This window comes from Fringilla coelebs (assembly GCF_963513975.1).
Source record: "Fringilla coelebs genome assembly, chromosome: 3".
NCBI classification, from domain to species: Eukaryota; Metazoa; Chordata; class Aves; order Passeriformes; family Fringillidae; genus Fringilla; species Fringilla coelebs.
The window spans coordinates 34702019-34727439 of NC_140030.1; the positions used below are offsets into that span (position 1 = coordinate 34702019).

At 36.1% G+C, this 25421-nt stretch overlaps 1 protein-coding gene across 6 annotated transcripts in view; it reads left to right on the top strand.

Annotated features, from left to right (window-relative positions):
- The window catches only part of DOP1A (DOP1 leucine zipper like protein A), a gene marked incomplete at its 3' end in the record, with an annotated part of 59702 nt that overhangs the window by 10034 nt on the left and 24247 nt on the right, over positions 1-25421 (top strand). For 4 of the 6 annotated variants that reach the window (XR_014616049.1, XM_084203070.1, XM_084203073.1 and 1 more), the window contains exons 2-16: positions 1071-1262; positions 2380-2561; positions 4786-4956; positions 6285-6474; positions 7148-7246; positions 8330-8429; positions 10755-10864; positions 12858-12966; positions 15241-15361; positions 16050-16169; positions 17843-17957; positions 18385-18414; positions 18827-19060; positions 21478-22102; positions 24999-25273. Coding sequence is in view for 5 of the 6 variants with exons in the window: in XM_084203070.1 (XP_084059196.1) it covers positions 1125-1262; positions 2380-2561; positions 4786-4956; positions 6285-6474; positions 7148-7246; positions 8330-8429; positions 10755-10864; positions 12858-12966; positions 15241-15361; positions 16050-16169; positions 17843-17957; positions 18385-18414; positions 18827-19060; positions 21478-22102; positions 24999-25273 (2619 nt within the window). The remainder of the gene's footprint in view (positions 1-1070; positions 1263-2379; positions 2562-4785; positions 4957-6284; positions 6475-7147; positions 7247-8329; positions 8430-10754; positions 10865-12857; positions 12967-15240; positions 15362-16049; positions 16170-17842; positions 17958-18384; positions 18415-18826; positions 19061-21477; positions 22103-24998; positions 25274-25421) is intronic. The other 2 variants (XM_084203072.1, XM_084203074.1) reach the window with 1 other exon arrangement.

Here is a 25421-nt window from a genome sequence, read left to right on the forward strand (position 1 = left end):
TTCTGCGCACGATTTTCTTTCCATTTCCCTTTAATCGAGACAGAAGAGAACAGCATCTGCTGATAGTGAAGTCTCTTCTGAAGCCAAGTACAAAAAAGATCCCAAAAAGTTTCCCCCAATAACTATCCAACATGATACAAAAGAAATAGCCAGAATTCTGCAAAGAATAAAACAAAGTGCATATCATCACTGGTGGGATGTAATCTCTGGGTTTCCATTAAAAGCGGCACCAAATCTGCGTTTTTCACAGATGTGCTGCAGTAGCATTTCTCGTTGAGTTGTATTTGCTTGGGGTAAAAAAAAAAGCCTTAAAAACTCATTTCTTTTAAAAGGTTATTGAACCTCTGTTATTAAAAAAAAGTAGTCTATGACCTATAAAAGTACAGGGTGGTGTTTCTGGAACTAAAATATCTTAATTACTTGGTGTAGACTACCACACTATGAAAATATATTGGACAAATTGCAAAAGCCTATGATTACAGAACACTGGTAAACATGTACTTTTGTTGTGCCTGGATGACAATAATATAAAAACAAAGTAGAGTTGCATCACTGGATTAGAATAGCAAGTCTTATAAAAGGAAGTGTTGATCCACAGAAGTCCTCTTGAATAGTGTGTAACTATTGTATATATCCTTCAGTTTTGTCTTCTGTTTGGAAGTGATACAGAAAGATTGGTGTCTTTTGTTTGCAGAAAGGCTGGTTTTTGTAAGATGGGGGTTTCTGGTGGTGGACCCAGAGGAAGTAAAAAAGAAAATGAAAAATCACTTTGTTGCATTGTTTAGAACAAACAGTGCTTTTTGGGAGAGAAAAGGCATTATTTTTCTAGGGATTTTTGTTTGGCTTAGGATGTTGTGATTTTTTACTATTTGTTTGGGTTTTTTAGTAGGACTTGATGTTGGACATGTGTTAAATATTTGTTAATATTTGTTTACAATATGTTAGCTTTTGTTTATGGCTTGTTGTAACCTGATTTCAGATTTTTTTTAATGTCTTTGAGGAAAATGTAATGCTTTTTATACATATTTTAACAATCATTTCAGGGATTTTTTCTTTTATCTTTTGAATAGGTAATGTCTGTACATGAATTGCAAGCTGGTCTCTAGCGGGGACACCGTGGGAGGATGAACACGGAGGAGCTGGAGCTACTGACTGATTCCAAGTACAGGAACTATGTAGCCGCTGTTGACAAAGCACTGAAGAACTTTGAATATTCCAGTGAATGGGCAGATTTAATATCAGCACTTGGGAAGCTAAACAAGGTATGCCTGGCAAGTGCTCTTAAAAAGACTCAGGAATTTCAAAAGGTACTGGTGTAACAATACAGAAGTGCAAGGTTCCAGCCGTCTCTTGCAAATATTGCAGCACTCTGAGCCAAATGTTGGGTGTGTGCTAGGAGCAAACAAAACACGTTTCTTTCTAGAGTTGAACCCTTTGTAGCTGGAAGGGAGAAGTTATTTACATTTCTAGTGGAAATAAATGCAACACCTCTTTTATTAGTAACATTTATTTCTAATATTGTTCAGTGTTATAGAAATAATGTGAAAAACAGTAACTGGTATAAATATCAGCAGTAGTTTTATGAAGCATAAGTTTTAAAATGAGACTCAAATCATTCATGGACCAGAGAATGCTATTGTTCTGATTCATTTTAACAGTTAATTTTAATGGGCAACATCATTTTAATCTTTAATAGCACTTCACAAATGCATACAGATCCTGATATTCATAAAAATCTTGTTTTAGTCAGTTGTATGTGTTTCTAGGCAGCCCCACTCAGGAAAATTACACTATAGTTGGAAGTGGCATCTTGAGTTTGTATAAATCTAGTTTCTTTCTTTTTCTTTTTATTGTAGCAGTTCTTCCTGCATGTTTGTGCAATGTGAAGGCTATGATATAGAGAAAAAAGATCAAAATATGTAAAAACAGCTCTGTTCTCCAGTCCTGAAGTGATTGCATAGTTTCAGACAGTGGTAAAGTTTTGTACGTGGTCTCACTCTATGGCATTCTCTTAAAGCTATCCCAGACTCGTGGCCCACAGTTTAATAGTCCTCTTTGAGCCAGTGATAATGGATTTTATGAAATGGAAATAGCAATTTTTGTCCTTAAATGGATGAGTAAATGACAAATGGACAAGCTGTAGGCAAGAAGCCCTTTACCAGTGAAGTTGCCTTGGCAATATTACCTATAATGCATGTACAAGTAAAAAGCATGGCAAAGAAAAAGCTCCACAGTAGATTTTAATGGCCTTGGCTTTTTTTCTTGTAACCTAGGTTTGTGTGGTGACTTATGAAACACGTCCAGGAACTCCTTTATAAAATGTGCATTTGATGTTTAACATCTTCTGTGCTGTTTTTCTTTTTTGTGCTGATTTACCAGGTGCTACAGAACAATGCCAAGTACCAGGTAGTACCCAAAAAGTTGACGATAGGCAAACGCTTGGCACAATGTCTGCATCCAGCTCTGCCGGGAGGGGTTCATCGCAAGGCACTTGAAACATATGAGATCATTTTTAAAATCATTGGACCCAAGCGCCTGGCCAAAGATCTGTTCCTCTACAGGTACAATAGTACAATATTTTAAACAACTCCATTCCAAATGCATAGTCAAGATCCTTTTGTTTTCCTGCATTTTATATTCACAGTATTACTTGGTTATATAGCAAGAATCTATCAGAACCAATTTCTTTCCCTCATGTTATTGGTGCTTGTCTAGTATTCTTCTTCTGAATATTGTGTAACGGAAGAGAAACAGATCACCAAATTTTTGTTGGGAACTGATTTAGTGCAAGAAAATCTGGAATTTATTATTTCTTCGTTGAAATGAAGTGTTCTGCCTCTATGTGCCATATGTATAGTAACTGAAAAGTTAGCACCTCATTGTATTAACATTATATTTTACTATTTTAAGTGTTGTGGGAAAAGAATCTGAGTATAGTTTGTTGCAAAAAAACCTTATCAAAATGACAGAACAGAAAGCTTTTATTTTGTTAGCATGGGGGGCAAGTACAAACTTTTTCTCAGTCTGTGGAACTGATAATAATGAAAAGGAAGGATACCCTTGAAAAGTTAAGATTAGTCAGCATATACTGATTTTTAAACCTCCATTATGAGGCATATATTTTCAATTGGGTGGGGTGGGCAAGGCATTAAGTTATTTATTATATAATGATTAGTGAGATGTGTGCACACTGTCACACGTTTCTTAATCTTTACCTGTCCCTAGAGATGAAAATTTCATTGGTTTGAGAAATAGCAGGACAGAATAGAATTCTGTTCAGGAAGAAAAGGTGTGCATTAATGCTTGGAAAAAAATTCCACGCCTTAGCATCAGCTCTTCTGTCTTGCATGGTCACAATGTATATATATAATCACATTGAGAAGGGCAGTATTTCGGTTCTCTGTTTCCACATGTTTTAAAAGACACTATGAACCTATAGGTCATGTTTTTTTTGCTTGTACGGTGATTCAGTAGCTGCAAGATCTCATTAACAGTAAGTTCTAGGGTAATGGAAAATGCTACCTTGTATAATCTAACTAAAAGCTATTGTACTGCTGCTAGGGCAAAGACAGACATTCACATTAAGGCATTATCAAAGATTCCAGTATTTGTCATGAAAGCAGAATGCCAGTGTCTGAACGTCAGATCTTGAAGTGTGAGTAATAGCCTTACAAAGAATGACTGGGGGTTAGTGGGCTGCTTATTGAACATAAAGACATTTTCTGTAGAAAAAAGAAGCCAATTGACAATGGTAGAGGACGGTTTCTGCTAGACAGATATGGGCAAAAAACATTTTCACCAAAAGTTTTTTATTTTAAAGCAAGTTTTGTAGGATTTTTTCCTCTCTCATGGACGATATTCTATCTACATAGATATTTCTTTTAATAGTAAATTTTTAGGTGTACAGTTTAAGACCCTTTCCTTAAAATTACCTTTTTTACTGTTCTTTGATTTTCTTCTTCATATGTCCGGGTCTTCTAACTCAAGTCCTCAATGATTTTGAAAATTGAAGTTGTGTTCACATGCATTTGATTATTAGTACAATTTGTAATCATTTATGATCTTTAGTAGCAGTAGCAAATATTATTTAGTATCCGTGCAACTTCTTAGGAGATCATATTTATAACTTCCATGAACTTACACTCACATTCAAGTAAATTCAGGACATACTTCCAGTGTTTTCAGTCCTTTACAGGCTGTGTTATGAACAGAATTGCAAATAGGGTTTATTGTTAGTTTTAGAATCTGCTTTCAGACTGAATTTCCAAATTTCCAAAGTACATATATACTTTGATGCCACTTAACAGTTACCTCAAGGTTACTTGCTGAAATAAAACACCATGGTTTTTCTTTCAGAAAATTATTTCTATGAATTTTCTCAAATTTTTTTTATCCAGGCTTGTTTTTTTTTTCTTAATAAGTGCAAAGAAAATGTATTTTTAAATACGATTTTCATTGTGATGTGGTTCAGTGTGGGCAAAATTAACATTTTGTTATGCAGAGATGCTTCTGGTTTATCATATTTATTTTTTTGGTGAAAGACAGTCATCTTAAGCCTTCAGTGCTTGTTATCACAATAGTAATAAAGGTCATAAGCCTTGGGGTACCAACCTGTCCATCCAAAGGCAGTCATATTGTGTGGTGGTCTATGCCTATGCACAATTCTAAGATAAAAATCTGATGCTTATAATAACTATACTGAATGTGCCTATAGCAGTCTTTAGAGAGAAAAACAATTGTCACATGAGAAACTTCTTTAAAAAAGGTGAAATTTATTTTTCACAGTTCTGGACTATTTCCACTCCTTGCCAATGCTGCTATGTCTGTCAAGCCAACATTATTGAGTCTGTATGAGATTTATTACCTCCCTTTGGGGAAAACATTGAAACCAGGACTGCAAGGACTGTTAACTGGGATTCTGCCTGGCTTAGAGGAGGGATCAGAATATTATGAAAGGTAAGGATACTTATGTTAATAAGGTGATATGCTTCATCTGGGGGTGTTTACTGTAACTTTTCACTACATATTTGTTTGTGGATTTTATTGTTTTCAGGGTGTTGCTTGTTAACTTGATGCTGTCATATTGCAACAGAATGGTGTGGTAGGAGGTTCTTAGCGTTAATTAGGACAAATGAACTGTTAGTTGTTCCTGCTAGTAGTTATGGAAAGGGAATTGGCATTAAGCAGATTTAGTGTTGTATGCTAGTCTCTTCTCCCAGGTAGCAAGCAATAGAACAAGAGAAAATGGCTTTGGGTTGTTCCAGGAGAGGTTTAGGTCGGATATTTGAAAAAATTGCTTCACCTAAAAGGTTGTCAAGTGTCAGAACAGGCTGCCCGGGGAAGTAGTGGAGTTACCATGCCTGGAGGTATTTAAAAGCCATGTAGATGAGCAGTTTGGGACATGGTTTAATGGTGGATTTTTCAGTGTTGGGTTGGACTCCATGATCCTGAAGGTCTTTTCCAACTTAAACAATTCTATGACTATTGATATGGGTTGGCATACATAGCTGCAGCATCTGGGCTGCTGAGGTAACATCTTAATATATTAAAGGATGAAGTTACACTCCATCACTTGGAATTCTTGGAATTGTTCACATGCTTACATATTCTAGATATTTCCAACTTCAGAAACTTGAATTTCACAACTTGTATGTCAAGAGCAATTCAACACTGTCTTTTCTTATTTCTGTGTAGGCAGACACACACACACAGTGTAGTTGGCATCACTGCAGCGGGGAACAAGGTCTATCCAGCTTGCCTCCTGGGGCCTGCCAGAGGGTGTAGAGGTGCTGCTGCATGAGCTGGAGGAAATGAGGACAGGGGGATTGCTTGTGCTCAAAGAATCGGGGTATTTTTATGCCTTGTTATTACCAGATGGACTCAGTGCAAGGAATGAGAGGGCAAAAGCCATCTGCTTTGATTCTTTTCTTCAGTAGCTATGCTTTCCTGGTGTCTGTCTGAAACCTCTGTCTGTAGCAACACTTGGCTTTAAGCAGCAGATGAAGGAGTTATTTGGCTCTTTGAACATAAGGAGTACATAAGGAATATATAAAGAGAACCTGTGGGCAAGCCAAAAGCATTTTGCAAGCCAGATTGGTCCATGGGCTTGCTAGCTGGATTGCTCTGTTCAGGCTGCATTATAAGGTTCAGTGTATAACTGGGCCTCTCTTGGCCTCTCAAAAGGAAGTTTTGACCTCTAACAATTAATTTTAATACTTAAAATTTGGGGCAGAGGCAAGAGCTGTGATATAAGCCCTGATTCAGCTGACTTGCTTTTACTGCAGGACAAACACACTGCTGGAAAAAGTTGCTTCAGCTGTGGATCAGTCAGCGTTCTACAGTGCTCTCTGGGGGAGCCTCCTCACCAGCCCTGCAGTGCGCTTGCCTGGCATCACTTATGTCCTCTCCCATCTGAACAGGAAGCTTTCCATGGAGGATCAGCTCTACATAATTGGCAGTGACATTGAATTAATGGTAATGTTTTAATGGAAGGATAAACTTATAATAAGTAAGTAACAGCATTGAAGTTACTTACTTATTATGTAATGTATTTGGGGAGGGATTTAAATGTGTTCTCTATCTTTGAACTTAGCCTTTGAAGAGATAAAATGCATGTTTATTATAGCTCCAGTTGAACTGAGGTTTTGGTGTATGGTAGGAGTGTTTCAAAGCTGAATTAATGTATCAGAACTGCTTAGGTTTTGTGTAAAACTTTCCATTCATTACATGCTTCAGCTAAAAGTGATTGAGTTTTGTTGGAATTTTTGGTTCCTTTTTTTTTTAAAGAAGTAGAGACTAATTTTGTCTTTTAAACTAGAGACTAATTTTGTCTTTTAAACTAGAGACTAATTTTGTCTTTTAAACTAGAGAATAATTTTGTCTTTTAAACTTAAGATATTCATTGGTAATATACAAAAAGCAAAAGCCGTTTGGGGAATCTGTTGATTTTATATTTCCTCAGTGGTGTAACTTTTAGTTTTTCTGTTTTGTCTTGTTTCATTATTCAAAATTTAAAATAGCTTCATTTAGTACTTATCACTGTTTATAAATAACTGTTGTTATTTTTGAATGCTGTCTTATATCTACCTCCTTAAAATAATAAATAACTATTCTTGGGGGGGGGGGGGGGGGTCTGCCATTACTTCAGGTGGAAGCAGTAAGCACTTCAGTGCAAGACACCAGTGTTTTAGTACAGAGGAGCACATTGGACCTTATCCTTTTTTGTTTTCCTTTCCACATGAGCCAGGTAGGTTATTAACATGAGAGATGAATCAACAAATTCCTAACTTCTTAAGTCAGTAACAGTATTTGGTTGGTTTTTGTTAATGATTTTCTCCAAGCTTCAGCAAGAGTCACACGTAGGAGTTTCTCTGATAGGTTTGGCTATTCTCATGTCATGATCTCTGCTCTTCTGCTTTTTAACTTGATGTGTTAACTTTGAAGTTAAAGTTAACTTCTGTGTATGTAAGCTCGAATTATGTTTAGTTTATGCAGAAGCTTTTAATTTGCTCCAGTTTGGTGAGAAAGCAAATTACCTGTTCATGTGCAAGTTTCCAATTCCCAGTGTTCAAAATAAGCAAAAGTTAATCCTCTTAGCACAACAGATTCAGAACACTAGAGAATTGAAAATGGTTTTTGGTTTTGGGTGAGTGATTAGCCCTAGAAGTAGTGAGAGATAGACCTTACAACTTCTAGATAATTTTTTTTGACTGCATTTATTGTTAGTTATGTCCTGTTTTTAAATGATCCATGAATTATTTAACTCCTAGAGGAAAACTTATACAAGACTGATTCTCATTGTTAGAAATTAGGAAAAACCTGCACTTTTATGTACGAAAGAGCTATGTTCTTGCTTGGGGAAGTGCTTCACTCACATTTATCAGTTACTATAGGAGTAATTGGAGTGTCTCTCTTTAGGTACTGAAATGTTGAAATTATCAATACAACATTTTTTCAATATTAAAACTTACATGAGCCTGTAATGTAGTAAGAAACTGAAAAAGTACTTTAATTTTTTTTAAACTGGGATTTCAAGAATTTTCTTCCACAGCTTTTGCCTCATAGTAATATGAAATGTCTTGTAATAAAAAGGAGCTATTAGTCAAATCTGTTATTTTTGCTGTTTTTAAAGGGTGTCTGTTATTATATAGTATCTGCTCCAAACAATAATCATATTTTGGTTTCCTAAGAGCAAGATTGTGTTTTCTTGTCCTGCGCAGAATTCAGAAATGTCAAAACCTGAAACTAGCTAGGTTTTAATGAACATTAAGCTGCTAACATAGAAAAAAACATTACTTTTCACAGTTAAATGTGTTTCTAACTTCTTCAGGCAACGCGTCCAGACATGATCAGAATTTTGTCAGCAGCCCTTCACGTAGTGCTGCGCAGGGATATGTCACTCAACCGAAGGCTTTATGCATGGCTTCTAGGTAGGTTTGTATTTCATTCCATTGGCCACTAAAAGTGGAGGATGGACTGTGTCTTCCTTATCAGTATTTGCATTACTGTGTAGAAGGAATCTTGGAAAAATTAAATACTCAATTTCTTTCATAAGACAGAAAGGTCTTTCTTTCTCCATGGACATAGAAGATGAAGACTATCATCCTGGAACTCATTCCTGTCATATAAATTGTTGATGCATTTTCCTCTAGCAGCAATTATGGGCCACATTCAAGGGTAGAGACTGGTGTAGTAGGCTCATGGAAATTCTGAAACTTTTTCTAAAAACATAGAATGGAGAAAACAGAGTATAGGTATTATAGAGTGTAAATGGTAGTTGGAGCACAACAGTATAGAAGATAGAAAAGAATGCTGAAGAGCATTGATATTACAGTTAGTGTATGCAAACTTTAAACTTCACTAGATCTTTGCCTGGTTGAATTAGCAGATCACCAGTCACTTTTCAACACCTTTCTGGAGTAAAAATTGAGCAATTGGGAATACAAATGTTCTACCAAATGACATAAAATTAATATAGTACAAATTTCAATTTTTATACAAAACCAGCATGTAATTAGAAGAGGGTAGCAAAGAATTATAGCTATTAGAAGGCTCTTAACAATTCGAGTAATAGTTAGAAGACCAGAAATTAGAAGATTTTAGAAAAAAATTACTCATATTCAGCCTTGTTATTTTATGGAAATGAAGCCTGTGGTCATATGAATCTGATCAGTTACTCTTTAAACCCATTTTGAAAGAAGTCAAAATCATGGAGTTCCTAAGCGTGTCCCAGGAATTGGAGACTGAATGGAGAAACATGAAGTGGCTTCACTACTTGATGTGTTTTACAGTCTGCTGTTACCTTCTTTGTTTGGCTTCCCAGCTCACCAGCAAGCACATATGTGCTTTTTGGGCTACCCAGAACCTTGCCCAGCTGATAGTTAAGATGTTGGAGGCAGGTAGCCTGTGGGTGACCAGGGAGAAAGGATGTGAGTAGAAAGGGCCCTGAAAGAGAGCTGAAATTATGAGGAGGGAAGAAGTCAGCAACCATGTTTTGCATGAGAGGCTTGGTTCTGTTGCTGTAGGAGCTGCAGGGGTTTAGAAGTTAAATATGAGAAAATGCTGGCTTCTTTGGTTAATCATTCTTCATGACACTGACTTGCAAAGGATTCATCTTTTAAAGAAAGACAATGAAATGCAATGTTATGCTCCATCCCTGCATTTTCAAATTTGGGGAAGAAATAGTTTCTAGATTAAACACTGCACTCACGTTTCATTAAATTCGATGGATTAGATATGTCTTTTGCTATTATTGAAAAAGGTATTTTATGTATTTAAAATATCATGCTGCTTTTTTTAGTCGTGCAATCTTCTTTTGCAGCTATTTCATGAACATAGTCTCCACTGAAAGTCATACAGCTTCAGAGAATACTTTTACAGTGACTTCCATGTCCTGTGTTGTGAACAACTACTTCATCTATTTGCTATATATTTAGACAGACTTTCTGACAATATAGGATTTTTGCATTTGTGCTGCTTTTCTATTATCATGATATTCTATTCCTAAAATAAGACATTGCAGATGGAGATCAGTTATGTTGAAAGACTGTCTGAATTCTGTTGTTCTGCATGGCATTATTTAATTCTGGTGTGTGCTATTCCTTCCTGTTGTTTTACAGCTAGAGGTGACCTATTAACATTCTCTATGAATAGAAATCACATACATCTCCTCAAATCAGGTTATCTTAACCATTGTTAACCAATAGATTTTTTTTTTCATCCTTAAACCTATTTTTTTGTGCAATTAAAAACTTACTGGGAAAAGAAAAAGAAACTTAAAATACAAAGGTCCATCTTGTTAGTGTCATTTTGAACTAAAAAAATACTTTTTGTAGTGTGACTGATATTCTTTCTAACATGTCACTGTTTTGATGATCATGTCTATATACTTAAAACACTGAATTTTGTGTTCTCATGAATGTTGAAATATTTTTATGTGACAGTTAGTGTCTTTCTTTTAAGGATTGTGGGTTTTTCGGCATTTGTGAATGTTTTTCAGTTGTGTGAGATGTAATTGATTGATAATATTGCATAAAACTAATTTTTTTTTATTTGTGTGCAAATTGCTTGTGTGAAAATATAACTTAGTTTCTCTTATTAAACTCTATAAAATCATCTTTTTCTTGCCAACATGACTTGGACTTCATATTGGTAAGTTATCAGTGCTAGTGTGTTGATTTGTAGTTTAAAGAAATTGGCAATGTATTCTGTTAAACTGCAAATATTTATCTGCTTTGTCTTTTGTTTGCTTGGAGGTTTTGATAACAATGGTGCCCTTGTAGGACCCAGAAGTACAAGGCACAGCAATCCCGAGGAGCATGCCACTTACTATTTCAACACCTTCTCTAAGGAGATGTTAGTCCAGGTAGCTATACAGTTTTATTTATACAGTTTTCTTGGGGCATATATTTTTATAAACAGATGCTGATCAAAGTTGCTGTAACTTTACCTTTTGACTTGCCAATGCTATATGACAATGTAATCTTGTCTTTTTGTGATATTTGTGTCCTATTCTTCCGAAACATTCTCAGTGGAAAAATGAAGACCTCTGGAATAGCAGAATGAACATAACAAATATTAGATTCTCCCTCTCCTTTTTCACAATGAGTGAAGCCTACGTGGATGTTACTTGATTATGAACCCAGCACACTGGAGCCTATTCTTTAATGAAACTGAATTGTAGAATTCTCTTCTGTAGATATGGGAAACGCCTCTGTGTCTTGGGAATCAGAAAAAAAATTATCAGATGGCACTCAAACTCTGTGTTAAAAGGGTCTTTTTCCCCGCTAGGAAAAGGGAGCATCTTCTGCTCTCTGTTGGCACCAGGAATAGCTGAGAAAATTGGCAGTTAAACTAGTTTACCCTTAAAGCCTTCCTATGTGAGCTGAGATCACTGGTTCTAAGAACTGTGTTGCTTTTCTCACAGTAATCGAAATACAGATGTCTTTTAAACTTCTGTGAGTCTGATCTTGAAGTCAGGAAGACATTTTATCTTTAAGGCAAATTGATAAGGTCAGGATTTTTCTGAGTCAGAGCTGTGATGTTATGTATGGGAATGAGAGTGGCAATTCTAACAGTAGTAGCTGATGCAAGAATATTCAGCTCATCCCAGTTCAAAGCTGACATCCAGCACAGAGCTAGCACCTTCAGTTTTATCTGAAAGTTGTGAGATCTGCTGCTCTACTGATGAGGAAAAGACCTCAGAATTCCAGTATTCTAGCAGCAAGGACCTCACTGGCACTCTCTCATTCTTCTCTTATCACCCTTCTGCCTCCTTTAGCAGATGATTCTGAAATTACTCAAATGTAAAAAAGAGGTCTGAATGAGCTGCAGTTTCACCTGTACCTTATATAAAAAAACCCATGGTGAGCTTTCAGCAGCATTTAGGCATGGTTAATAGTTAAGGTCTGTTTAAATCTGTGCATCTTTCAAACTTAATCAGTGTCAATAAAGCTTTTCTGTCTAAAAAGAGTATGGACATTAGAATCAGTACCTTGTCTATACATAAGACAAATGACAAATGGCTTCTAAAAGCTGTCTTGCTTTTTCTTGAAAGACTTTAAAAGCATTGCTCTTTTCTGCCTCATTCTCTAGCAGTCTGTTTGTGTTTTGTTTTATCCAGTCAACTCATATCTTATTCACAGATACAATGTACTGAAAATTCTGGCCTTCTAAAGCTATATGAAAGCACAGAAGATTTTTCTTTTAAGATACTTGCTGATAATACTTGGTTTGTAGCAGATAGCAAGGCCAAACTGGTTTTCATGGGTCTTTCTTATCTTTCTTTTTTGTTCCTCTTTGTTCTTTTTTTTGAAACTGTAAAAGAAACAAACTAGCTCTGACAGTCAAATCAGCCAGGCCAAAAACTAAGCAAAATCTGTGGTCATCTCATGGGGCTTTTTTTAATTCTGCAGCTGATTCCCTGACCTGCTTTGGTATAGAAACTCAGTCTTCCCATTTATTTCAAAGCTGTCATTGCTATCTAGTAAAGAAAGTTTTCATCCATGTAAGTGAGTATATCATAGGACAGATGGTGTTTTATTAAGCCCTTAATATCTACCTACGTTATCTTCTCAAATAATTGGTTCATTAATGCTTATGTCTTCTCTTTTATTCTTAAGAAATATTGAGTTACCTGCTTATAATGCTCTATTTTGATTTTAAATAAATATAATTTACCAAGTTCTGTTCCGCAGAAATGTTCTCGAAGGCAAAGTTGAGAGAACATAATCATGGGAGACTGAGCTGCAGTGAGATGAAATAATGGTCTCAGCTACTGAGAATTTTCTCTTTATGTGCAGCTTTTATTGCTTTCTAGCTTTCTTTTTATTTTCCTGATATGTTTTTGCTCTTTGTAGGCAATGGTTGGAATCTTGCAAGTTAATGGACAGGGAGAAGAAAGCACATTAATGCAAGACTTAAAGCCTTTTCGAATTCTTATCAGTTTGCTGGATAAGCCTGAACTGGGTAATTTTCATTTAATTTACTCTTTTTAATTTGTTTCATGTGATTCTGCTTTGAAAATTTTTCTCTTTATTATCAAATTGAGTAAGTTATATGCTTAGTACTGGCAGGTTACCCAGATTTCTTAGATATTCCAAGCTGTATCTATGTTTTGTATTCAATTTAATGCATTCATCGGATTTACCTTTTACCAAATGCCATTTCTTTTGCTTTCTACAGAGGAAACAATAAGTCAAAGTCATAGGGAGAACTGAGTGTGTGTTGGAAGAAGTGCAGATTGGATCTTTTTCATTTCTTTCATCAAATAATGACTTTTGCCATTATATATCTCAGCTATTGCTTTTGGGAATAACCTGTTCTTTCTTTAATATACACGCAGAGAGGATAAATATTAACAATAAAACAGTTAATTTTTTTTCAGAATAATTTATGCAGAGGAAGCAAATCTTTTTTTTTGGTTTTGTGGGTGGTTTGTTGGGATTTTTTTTTTGGTGTTTCTTTTAAATTTTCCTTTCCCCTATATAAGGTGTTTAATACCCTCTTTAGCAGATAAGGGCTGAGGACTATGGGACAAAAGTATTTACAGTTAAGACTTGGATATCTTGCCTTTTTCTTTGGAATACAGTTTTAAAAGTGACCGAAAAAATAATTTTTAAAATCCATTATCAGATTTGAGGGTGTGATGATAAAACCATAAAAACACAATAATTAAAGAAAAGAATTGGTCTGGACAAGGAACAAAATATCTGTCAGAAATTTGCTATCTTCCTTGTAATTTATGATTTCTAGGGATCAGTCTAAATGTTCCAAGGCAATGTTTATGTTAAGATTTCGTGAAGTATCAGAGCTTTGAGTATTCTTTCAGCAAAATGAGATAGAATAGAAGGCTCTTAACTATTAATTTTTGCTTAATTCCCTAATCATACTCTTACTGAAGGCAGCTCAGTAAGACTAGGAAACACATAAAAAAGTAAATGGTATCTCAAGCAGGATTACTTTTTAAATTCCTTTAAAAATAATTTGGGGTTTTTTTTCTTCAAAATTGAGATTTAGCTGAAATTGGAGGAGCTATTTATAGAATCTTAGAATGTTTTGTATTGAAAGGGACCTTACACATCATCTAGTTCCAACGCCCCTGCCACAGGCAGAGAAACCTCCCACTAGACCAGGTTGCTCAAAGCCCCATCCAACCTGGCCTTGAACACTACCAGGGATGGGGCATCCATGGCATCTCTGCAGCCTGTTCCAGTACCTTATTACCCTCTGGGTAAAGAATTTTTCCCTCGCATCCAATCTAAATCTCTCTTCTTTCAGTCTAAAACTGTTCCTCCTTGTCCTATTCCCACCTGCCTGTATAAAAAATCTCACTCCCTTTTTTTTCATAAGCCCCATCTAAGTACTGAAAGGCTGCAATGAGGTCTCTCTGAAGCCTTCTTTTCTCCAAGCTGAGCAATTCCAATTATCTCAGCCTGTCTTCATAGGAGAGATGTTCCAGCCCACTTGCTATCTTTGTGGCTCTCCTCTGCACTTGCTCCAGCAGGTCCATGTTTCTGTGTTGGGCATCCCAAAGAAGGATGCAGTACTCCAGGTGGGGTTTCACAAGAGCAGAGTAGAAAGTCAGAATCACCTCCCTTGGCCTGCTGGCCACACTCTTTCAATGCAGCCCAGGCTGCAGTTGGCTTTTTGAGCTGCAATTGCATACTTTCAAAAATACTTCTAAAAAGTACCCTGTAGACTATATCCTGAGCTAAAAAAACCCTGTCTCAAGTTAAAAAGAAGGTTGATGCTCAAAATATTTTATCTTGGATTTGCATTTAAATATTTGAGTATATTGTCCATATGCTAACAGCATGAGATAGCTTAGGGGGGGTGAGTGTTTCAGAGTGTTTTGTCTGAAAGGCACCTCTGATCAAGAATCCATGAAGTCCATTTACATGTTACTGAGCTAAGCTAATAGAAAGGGTGTGTTGGCTTGAACGTGATGTATACTGCTGCGACTGCACAGCTTTTGAACTTGGTGTGTTTGTAACCAGCTGCCATTGTACACATATTGAACATGGGGCTTGTGCTTTGTGTACTCCCAGGCACTACAGCTGTCTCAGTGCTTCTGGAATGCAAACAAACCAAACCTTCTGACATTCAGGTAGTTTGAGATTGAACCAGAAGAAATGTTGTGGTCTCAATGACTAAAGCTAGCTAATGATTTCAATAGCTTTCAGCTGTGGACTGTTGGCAATGCTATAATTCAAGAGTGTGACTGCTGGTATTTCTCCCTAGGCCCTGCCATCCTGGAGGATGTATTGATTGAAGTGTTTCGAACATTGTATACACAGTGCAAAGCAGAGCTGGAGCTTCAGACAGAACCATCTTTCAACAAAGATCACACACAGCTAAGCAGGTAAATAATGAGTATAATGTATTTGGTATTAAATAATAGATCTTTGTTGCTGGAACCATTACTGTGAAGCCTGTGGGACTGTAACATGTTTTCTGCATGATACAGGATCTATTAACATTGATTGCAACTTGTGTTCACTGCAAAGGTGTGAAGTGATTGGCTTTATTATTTTCATTTTTTATATATTTAGCATAATTTTTATTCTTTATCCATGACAAAAATGCTTGTTTGATTGATTGTGATATTCTTGGTGTTCTTCAAAAACAAAATAGACTGAGTTTTCTTGTAGTCGAAAAATGAAGACTGCTACAAGAGAGCCGGGGAGTGGGATATAGAGTTTGAAGATTTGAATTTAATATTTTGGAAGGTGGAGAGGACAGAGGTGTTCAAAGCTGGAGAGGGGAGGGAACAGCTGTAGGAACAATTATGGTAAAAACAGATCTATTAAAAATGTGGTTAAAAGACAAATATTAAAGAAAAGATAGAGGAGAAACCTAGCAAATGTGAAAAGACATTGATATGAGCAGCCTACCAATATCCTGAGCCCTTGAGCAACAGCTACTTGTAGGGATGGGAGGAGGATCATTTGTCAGTGTTACTTGACAGTGGATAACTCACAGTGATGTGTAGTTATATAACTTGAAAAATAAGTATAAAAATATGAAATGTTGTTTTTATTTTCTTTCAGCAAACTGAGAGAAAACAAGAAAACAGCAGAATTGATTAAAACTGCCAATCTTCTTTTCAATTCCTTTGAGCCTTATTATATGTGGGATTACATTGCTCGTTGGTTTGAAGAGTGCTGTAGGTAGGTGATAATATTTAATCTCCGTATGGGTGAAGTTGAAGTTAATTTTTGTTTTGTATACATTTTTTCTTCAAAGAAGTCAGTCTCATGAGATCATTAAGCCTGTAAGTATTTTTTTCCTCCCATCCCTATAACTTCAACCTTTTGTCCAGTTTTCATCAGATGTGATTGTGGGTCTTAGCAACATGAGTTCTCACAAACTCAGGGGCTGGGTTAAATCAAGAGACCGAATTAGCCCCTCTACTGAAGGGGAGACTCCAAAATGACCTCAAAGCTAGTTTTTGTTCTGTCTGGCCAGTACAGGATTACTCATTGTACAAATCACTTTTAGTAAAATTGACAGATTTGCCAGACAGCTGGTGTGTCATCATTTGTCCTGCTCTTTTAGGGAAAAAGAAGGGTGGGGATTCTGCGCATGACAAGCAGGGCTACAGGAGAAAATAGCAAACCATAAATCAGGGAAAGTTGAAAATATTAACAGGAGGGAAGGGGATGAAGGGACCACAGAAGAGCAGGGTTTTTTGCTGTGGCAAGGGGTAGATGATATAGAGATTTCAAATTAAATTAGTATAATTTTTTTTCATTGCTTATGGAATTTCTTTATTAAATATTAAGATACTTGGACATGAATTTGTCTGTGAGCCAACAGTGTGCTAACTGTGTGTGTGTCTTGGGCTACATTGTGAGGACCATGGGCAGCAGGTGAAAGGAAGTTATTTTTCCTTTCACTTAGTGTTTCTAAAGACAGACGTGGAATATTGTGTCCAGCTTTGGACACGCCACCTGAGGAGAAGTGTTGAGAAACTGAAGAGACTCTGGTAGAGAAACTGCTAAGCTGGTCAGTTATAGGACACTGCATTGAAGGTTGAGGTAGGTGAGTTTGGTTTAGCCTGGCAAAGAGGGAAATTAAATGGCACCTTATGACTTCCTGAAAGGCATTTGCAAAATTCATACGGCTATACTTTTTACAACAGCTGATGGAAAACAAAGGACAGCAACAAGTGCTCACTCAAGTGGTCAGGTTGGACTTTGAGAAAAGCTTTACTAAGAATATGTGCAGCAGTGGAAGAGGTGGAAGAGTGGAAGCCAGGAAGGCTGTGGAACTTTCTTGTGAGATTTCCAGAACTCTGCTAGACAAAACTGTGGACAAATTTGTCTAGTGTTTTTAGCAGTCCTGCTCAGTGTGAGGGGTTGATCTAGATGTCTGTGACTTGATTTTTGTGTGTTGGGCTGAATTGCTAACATAAGGATAGTCATCTACAGCCAGGTAACATATAGGTAAGTATTTCACTACATATAAGTAGTGTGACTGTCAACATGGATACAAAATTGCATCATAAACAAATGAAATCTGGAGATTTGTTTTTGTTTGGATTTTTTTCTGCATGAGTTGCTGTATTATCTAGTTTTTTGTCTTCCATGTTCAATTTTCTGTAGCTTGAATTTCCTTATTTTACAAATGAAGATTGACTGTTTCACACCAAAAGGCTGGTTGCTGCTTTTTCTGAAAGAATGGCATGGGGCCAAATAAGCTACTTAACAGCAAAATGAGAAATTGCTTATTGGTTTATAGTGATTATCACCCAATATATACAGCTTTGCATTAAGTTACAGAAATATGGTCAATGTAAGGGGGAGGAAAAATATTTTGAAACTCCATTTGAATTTTGCAGGAGGACTTTACATGCCAGACTTCAAACTGGGCCTGGAGGTGATAGTGAGCAATCTGAGTTACCTCTGACAAATTTCTGCTTGTTAGTGGATTTTTTGTTGGATATTGTTTCTTTGGTAAGAATTCCTTTATCCATTACTGACATTGGGGTTCTGTATATTTATGGTTTGCAGAAACACTATGTATGCTTTATTAATTGCTTTTCCTGAAAATATATTGACATAAATTGACATTAAAAGAAGTTTTTGGTTTGTTGTATGATTCTTGATAGACTGGTTAGACAGAACTGAAGTGGGTTTTATGATGCTTGTACCTGAAAATTTTAGTCTGTCCTCATTTTCTTTTCTGTGTATTCATTGCAGGTATAGTCTTTTGGAGTTTGATATGCTAGTTTAAGTGTGCAGCTCTCTTTTAAGGACCTTTCAAATGTCATGATAAGATGTGCCTTCTTTTTCTGTTGTCATTGCTTAATGTAGCAAAGACTGTTGGAACTGTTTTTTCTATAGCTGTCTTTCCTCAATTCTTTGCTTTCTCATTTCAAAGCCTACTAGAAGTATGAGAGTGCTGTGTCAGGTATGGCAATCAGCCTGTTCTTCCTTTAGCTCTTAACTTGTTTATCATTCATTCTTAAACTTTTATCTTAAGATTAATAAAGTAATAGTAGCATTCTTCAGCCTTCTTATGATGTTTTAAAATGTATTTGTTGTATAATGAACAATATGTACTAGTTTGAAAAAGAGCTAAATATATTTCTATTTGTTTGTTACCCAACTTTAAAGTTAATTTTGTTAGTATTTTTTAGTAAAGCATGTATTTCTTATTCTCGGATATTAAGATACTAATTTTCCTTTTTTTCATGTTCAGTATGTTTAGAACAGAGTTAAGCAAATTATAGGTAGCTCTGTTATAGAAAATAAATTTCAGGATGGAATTTGGTGTGACAATTAACAAGTTTTTATTATTACTTTACTACTCCTATTACTAGGAGACTTACATTGAAATACAGACTGAACACTTGCCTCAGCTGTTGCTCAGGATGATTTCTGCATTGACAAGCCATCTTCACACTTTGCACTTGTCTGAGCTTACTGATTCTCTCAGACTCTGCTCAAAGATCCTTAGTAAAGTTCAGCCTCCATTACTCTCTGCTGGTACAGATGGTATCCTGCAGCTTCCTACTGGACAGAGCAGCTCCATCAAAGAATGGGAAAATAAAAAGGTAACTGATTAGGTTTTGCAGCATCTTGCAAAATTGCTTCTTATGTGGAAAAAAGAAATGGGTTATGCATAGCCTGTGTTGAGCACCCTATAAGTCTTTAATTAGATTTAGATATCATAATATATGCAAAACCTGGGTAATCAAAATAACTCATAACCGTGGTAAAATTTCTTGATTCTAAGGCGTTTTTACTCAGATAGGATATTATACATGTATAAATCACTTCAGAATCAGGGTTTGTAAAGCACCTCAAGAGTATCATGAAGTAAAATAACTGGACTGAAAAGAATTCACCATTTTGGTAAAGTATCAGGCATATGTAAATTCTCCTCTCACCCAATTTATGTGCATTGCTTTAATACCCATCATGTATTTTACTGTCACTGTTAAGTTCTTAGAATAATTTATTAAAGAAATAAAATAAACCAGCCAGCAGCTATTTCTCTTTTAACTTGGTCCACTTTGTTCTATGCAGCCATGGCTCTGTGAGGTATGTTAAGTGACATGCCCTGAAATCCTTGTTTTCCAGCTGAAAAAACTTAAGGAACATCATAGCATAAGTTAGGTTGGAAGTGACAGTTGCAGGGCACTGCTAAAAGCAGGGCTGATTTCAAAGTTAGATTTTACTTTAAAGCTAGGTCATGTCACTCAGGATCATATTTGCCTTAATTTTGAGTATTTCAAAGGATGAAGTTACCATGACTTCTCTGTACAGCTTGTTTGTTTGCACTGTTATTTAATCAAAAATTCCATTGTTGCTGCTCATATTGGTTGCCTTCTGTTCTTTCACTGTGGATTTCTGAGCATATCTCCATCTTTTCAGCTGCCTAGTGGGAACTCACTGAGAGCAGTAGAGCCATCTTCACCCCCTCTACAGTTTTTAGCATTCTTTTACACTAAGTAAATCCAATTGTCTGAGCATTCCTTCTACATCAGGAGCACCTGTGGTGACTTTGCATTGGGCATACTCAGTACATCAGAGTTTCTTTTGTACTAATGAGTGCAAAATTGGATACAAAATTCTGGTTGTGGACCTAAAACTGCTTAGAGAGGACTAATTACTTCCCTTGATTTGGTGACAGTACTTTCGCTGATACGGTCCTAGATGTGGCTGGTCTCCTTCACCAAAGGAGTCTACTGCTGGCTCACATTCCTGTTGTCAATTAGGACTCCAGCATCCTTTATTTAGGATCCTATCCTTATTCTCTCTAGCTCATTGATACCTGGCTTGTTTTGTTCTTTTGAGGCTTTGGGGTTTTTTTTGGTTGCCTTTTTTTTCTTCTTTATAAAGCCTATTTTAATTGAATGATGTTGCCCTTTGAACATTCAGTGGCCTTCTGTTTCCAATTACAGCTGTCTCATATGTGGCCGTGGTTTCTCTTAAGAGATAGTGTAATGATTTGCCATGCTTCTAATCACTTTTAGATTGGATTTTGTAATATTGGGTCATCGTTTATTTCTCTTCCAGCTTTCTAGGGTGAAAGAATATATACCTTTTACCTTTCACTGTTTTCTGTGGCCATATCTCAAATTTCCATTCTTGTTCCCTCTTTGCTTTACCAGACATTATACACTGTAAATAATAACGTTGCTGGTTTTATTTATTCATTAAAAAGTTTTTCATATTATTACATAAGGCTCAAGTTCTGTATTTAACACAGGTAGTGATTAGAGTCAAAGCAACTTCTGGGCCTGTTAGGTCTCAGGCAACATCTGCCATCGCTGGTAAAATGCAAGATTGGAAGTAAGTAGGCACCTGCATTTAGGGCTACTGACTGATGCATTTCTATTTCAGTTGTTTCCCTACCTCACACTCTCACCAGGAAACAAACACTATACTACCATTTACTACGACTGTAGAGGGCTAGAGCAGTGCAAAAAGCCACTGTGGGTGCTTTCTGAGTAAAAGCCATTCATCTATTTATGCATATTCTGAATTATAAGGAATTAAGACATATAGGTAATGAAGAACTGTTGTTGCAGTAACCTCTCTTTCTCATTTTGAGGAGATGATTTATTTTCTTGGTAGTTGCAAATGATTTGTAGTTTTTTAATGAAAAGTTTATATCTTTTGGTAATAGCTTTGTATTTGATGGTTTATGATGCTGTATAAATTAATAATACCTATGCCTATGTATTTCAGCATTCTTTCATAATAGAGTAGACATAGTTATGAAGAAAAATTTAAAACCAATATTTAAATATTTTTCTTGATAAACAATTTTCTTTTAATGTTAGCTTAGTCTGGGAGGCTTACAGAAACACCGAATGTCATTTTGCATGAAACGTATTCGTATGAATGCATTTAAAACTCTGGAATAAAATTGTTGCTTTCAAATAAATACACTAATAAATATTGTTTTGCTAAGACCTAAATAACCTATTTTGAACAGTCATTAAACTTTTATATTGCTCAGGTGCCATCAGTGTCACTTGAAAATCCTAATGATGTGTTTGAAGATGGTGAAAATCCTCCAAGCAGTCGATCATCAGAAAGTGGATTCACTGAATTCGTACAATACCAGGCAGATACAACCGATGACATTGACAGAGCGCTGAATGAAGGTCACGGTGCACCTGGCATCCCTATTGTTGGTAGCACATCCTCAGAGACTGAGACAGCATCAACCGTGGGTTCTGAGGAGACCATTGTACAGCCTCCTTCCATAATGACACAAGGGACAGCAACTCGTAGTGGGAAAACAATCCAAAAGACTGCAATGCAGTGCTGTTTGGAATATGTCCAACAGTTTTTAACCAGATTTATCAACCTGTATATCATTCAGAATAATTCCTCCTCTCAGCCATTAGGGGCAGAGCTTCCGGTAGACCCCACTAGAGCGCAAGGACAGAGTGCAAAATGGGACAGAGAATCACAAGAGGATGCTAAGGTGAAGAAAACAACCAAGAAGAAAACACCGAAAGAATACCTTCCTGCCTTTATTGCTGCTTGTCAGCTTTACCTTGAATGTTCGAGCTTTCCCGTTTACATTGCTGAAGGAAACCGCACTTCAGAGTTACATCCTGGGAAGCCTGAAGTTGGTAAGCTGCACTCTCATTTGTTCTTTGTTTTTTAAAATAATCATTTTTCTATTTCTGCCAAAAAAGTTAATGTAATAGTATTGTGTTTTGTGTGGGTTATTGTTTGCTGTTCCTCTCAGAAATCTAAATTTTCTTCTTTGTCAACTAGTTTATGTTCGGAAACGAAATTATTTTCTCATAGATTTTTAAGAATATTGCTGTCATGGAATTTAACAGTAATTTATATTGGGGTGAAAAATACAAATTATGTAAACTGAAGCCTGTGAGTAGAACCAATATTGTTGAGTCTTCCTCTTTACTGTATGGACCCACAATGTTTTCTTTGTCATATTGCAATAGCCACAGCTCACATCAAATATGTTTTTAGCTTCCTTTTATCAGCTTTGGATTGATGTGCACATTGTTACCTTTGGCAGTACATGGAAATTGTAAGCTACTGACCAGTAAAAATCATACCAGCTAAGAAATTTAATTAATTCTACTCTGCTCCTATGAAAGGCACGGTTCTTGCAAAAAAAATTCTTCTATAATTGCATTAAGAAACAAAATAAAAGTGGTGAGTTTTGGTAAGATATGGATGTGTTCACAAATAGATGAAACTATTCAGATACAGATGTGATTAAAACACTGACAGTTACAGGTTACTGTAAATTGTGACATTTTAGGATGAACAATCCTTTTTACAGTTTGTAAAGTCTTCAATTCACAGTTCCAATTTTGGATCCACTTCTAATCTGCAGTCTGATAGTTGCTTCTTAGAATGTTTTCATGGTGGATATGCTTGGAACATGCAAGAAATAGTAACACTAATTTTGTCTACTGTCACAGTCATCTCTGGTTTTATTTTTTTCTAGGAAACTTCCTAGCTGCAGCTTTTTGTTCTTATTTACAATTTTCAAATCAAGGCTAAGCGGTGAGCAGTGTTTGAAGATGAGTAGTTTTTTGGTTTTGGAAGCAAGCACACTAATTTAACATGACTGCTTCTGTTTCTGTGGTATTTAAGATGTGCTGTTTATGTCTTCATTATAGCCAGGAGCGGAGCATATATTTGACTTCGTAACATCTAGACATATGAAATATTTTTCAGTTGAAAGCAACTTGGTTATAGCTGTTTATTAGTTATGAGTATGACAACACCAAACATCTGCTACCTTTTATAAAATGTCTGTCTCAGAATATTTGTGTTTTTATAGCATGACCCTGAAAATGCTAGACGTTTATTGATTTATTTCTCTCAAACAGCCTACAAATGAGGGTTGTGTCCAGAGACTAAAATGTCAGCTGTTTGCTTATTACTTTTTGGTGCATATAACACTTGCTTATTACTGCCTCGTGCACTGTAGAGCAAAGAGCCTGCAGAGCTTGAGTAGTGTGTGCCTTGTATGAGGGCAGTGCTTCTAGGAATCCCTTTCACTTTTGGTAAATGTCTTGGATTTGTGTTTCTTGTTCATCATCTGAACATTTCTATTTGTGAGTTATCATTTGCAGTCTACTAAACAGTGTAACTTTGAGGAATAAGCATCAATTGTAGGTGGGTAAAACCAACAGGAAGGATTTTGTTTCAAATGTATAGAACGTCAGAGCAGATGGGAATAGTTCTGGGCCTACTTCCCATAACAGGGAATTGCACTGGAACAGAGAATGGAAGAAGGTCGTTTCCATAATCCTACACTACCCTATCTATTAATATGAGCCTTTTGTACTGCCGAAGAGGCTGTGTTTCTTGAAGGTTTCCTAAATTTGGAATGTGTTTTTGAAGGGTTGCATTAATGATATGACCCAATAGCTCTTAATCACTGGTCAGTCTGTTTATTTAAAGGAGACAAGTCAATCTGATATTTAACATAATTGTCCTTTAAGTCTGCTGTATGACTAATTTTTCAGCTATCTTTAATTGAAGAAATTAAAAAAGAAACTGAGTGAAGCTGAAAAAAATGGTTATATCTGTACACTCTAGAATACAATATGGAATTGTTAGGTATATTTAGACTCCAGTGGAGCTGTGGATATAAATTAGAAATCACATCATTTTTCTCTTGATTCTAAAAGGGTACTGTATATGTGCTTATTAAATAACACTTCTTCCCTTGCGTCTGGTTCTAGATGTATTTGCCTTTTTAGGAACATGATCAATACAGTCCTTTTGAAGTTTTAGGAGAAGTTAGTTTGGTATCTCTAAAAATAAAAGGATGCAGTATTCACTTGGAGAGTTGACTGTGAACTTCAGAGAAAGACACTTCCAGTATCAACCCAGAGTATGGCTTGATGAAGTGAGAGGACAGTAAAAAGGGGGAAGGAACCACCTACAGTGAAAACAGAGTATGATCTAATGGATCATAGCTCTGCACCAAACCATTAATTTTCACAGACTTCTATTTTTAAAATGTTGCCAGGCAAATCTATTTTTGTCAATTTAAAATGAGTCTGCATGAATATAATATATTATATTATCCTAGGCTCTATAAAATATATTACAGAATTATTCCAGACTGCTATCTAGGGTGTTAAGAGGGTTAACCTTTCCAGTTTCCTGATTGCTAGTGAAGAATTTTGTGAAGAAGAAAAGTGAGTGAAAGGATGTGTGTTAACTACTAGAAGTCCAGTTTTGTCTGAAGAAGGAAATCATCTGAATGCATTTCCATAAAATTTTTCTCTTCCTTGTTAAAATTTTTCTATTCATTTTTGATTACTACATGTTTGAAGTGATACAGTATTGCATTCTTAATTGGATTATTTTTAAGATACATCAGGAAGTATCTTCCTCTTGCATACATTTTCCTAAATGGGCAGATTGAAATATGAAGGGACAATTGCACATATAATGATGGAATACAAGCGGAAAATTCCATGATATGTAGATATTTAAATAAATGTATAATCTTTATTTTTATTTCAGACTGTGAACAAGTACAGCCTCCACTGTGGCTACAGACTTTAATGAATGCTTGCAAGCAGGCAAGCAATTTCAGTGTTCAGGGTGTTACTATTTCCCTCGTGATGGACTTGGTTGGATTGACTCAATCTGTTGCTGTTGTCACTGGAGAAAATCTGAACAGTGTGGAAACTGCTCAGCCTCTTAGTCCTAACCAGGGAAGAGTGGCTGTTGTCATCAGACCTCCTCTTACTCAAGGCAATCTGAGATATATGGCTGAAAAGACAGACTTCTTCAAGGTTAGATTCTGTATCTCATTGCTGTTTAGACTTTTTCTGTCTGGTGAAGAATAAGTCTTGGCCCCTTTACCATTCTTGATATGGTAACCCAAATTTTCTTGCTGAATATTTTGATAACATTTGTAACCTGTGTTAGAATCTAAATGAA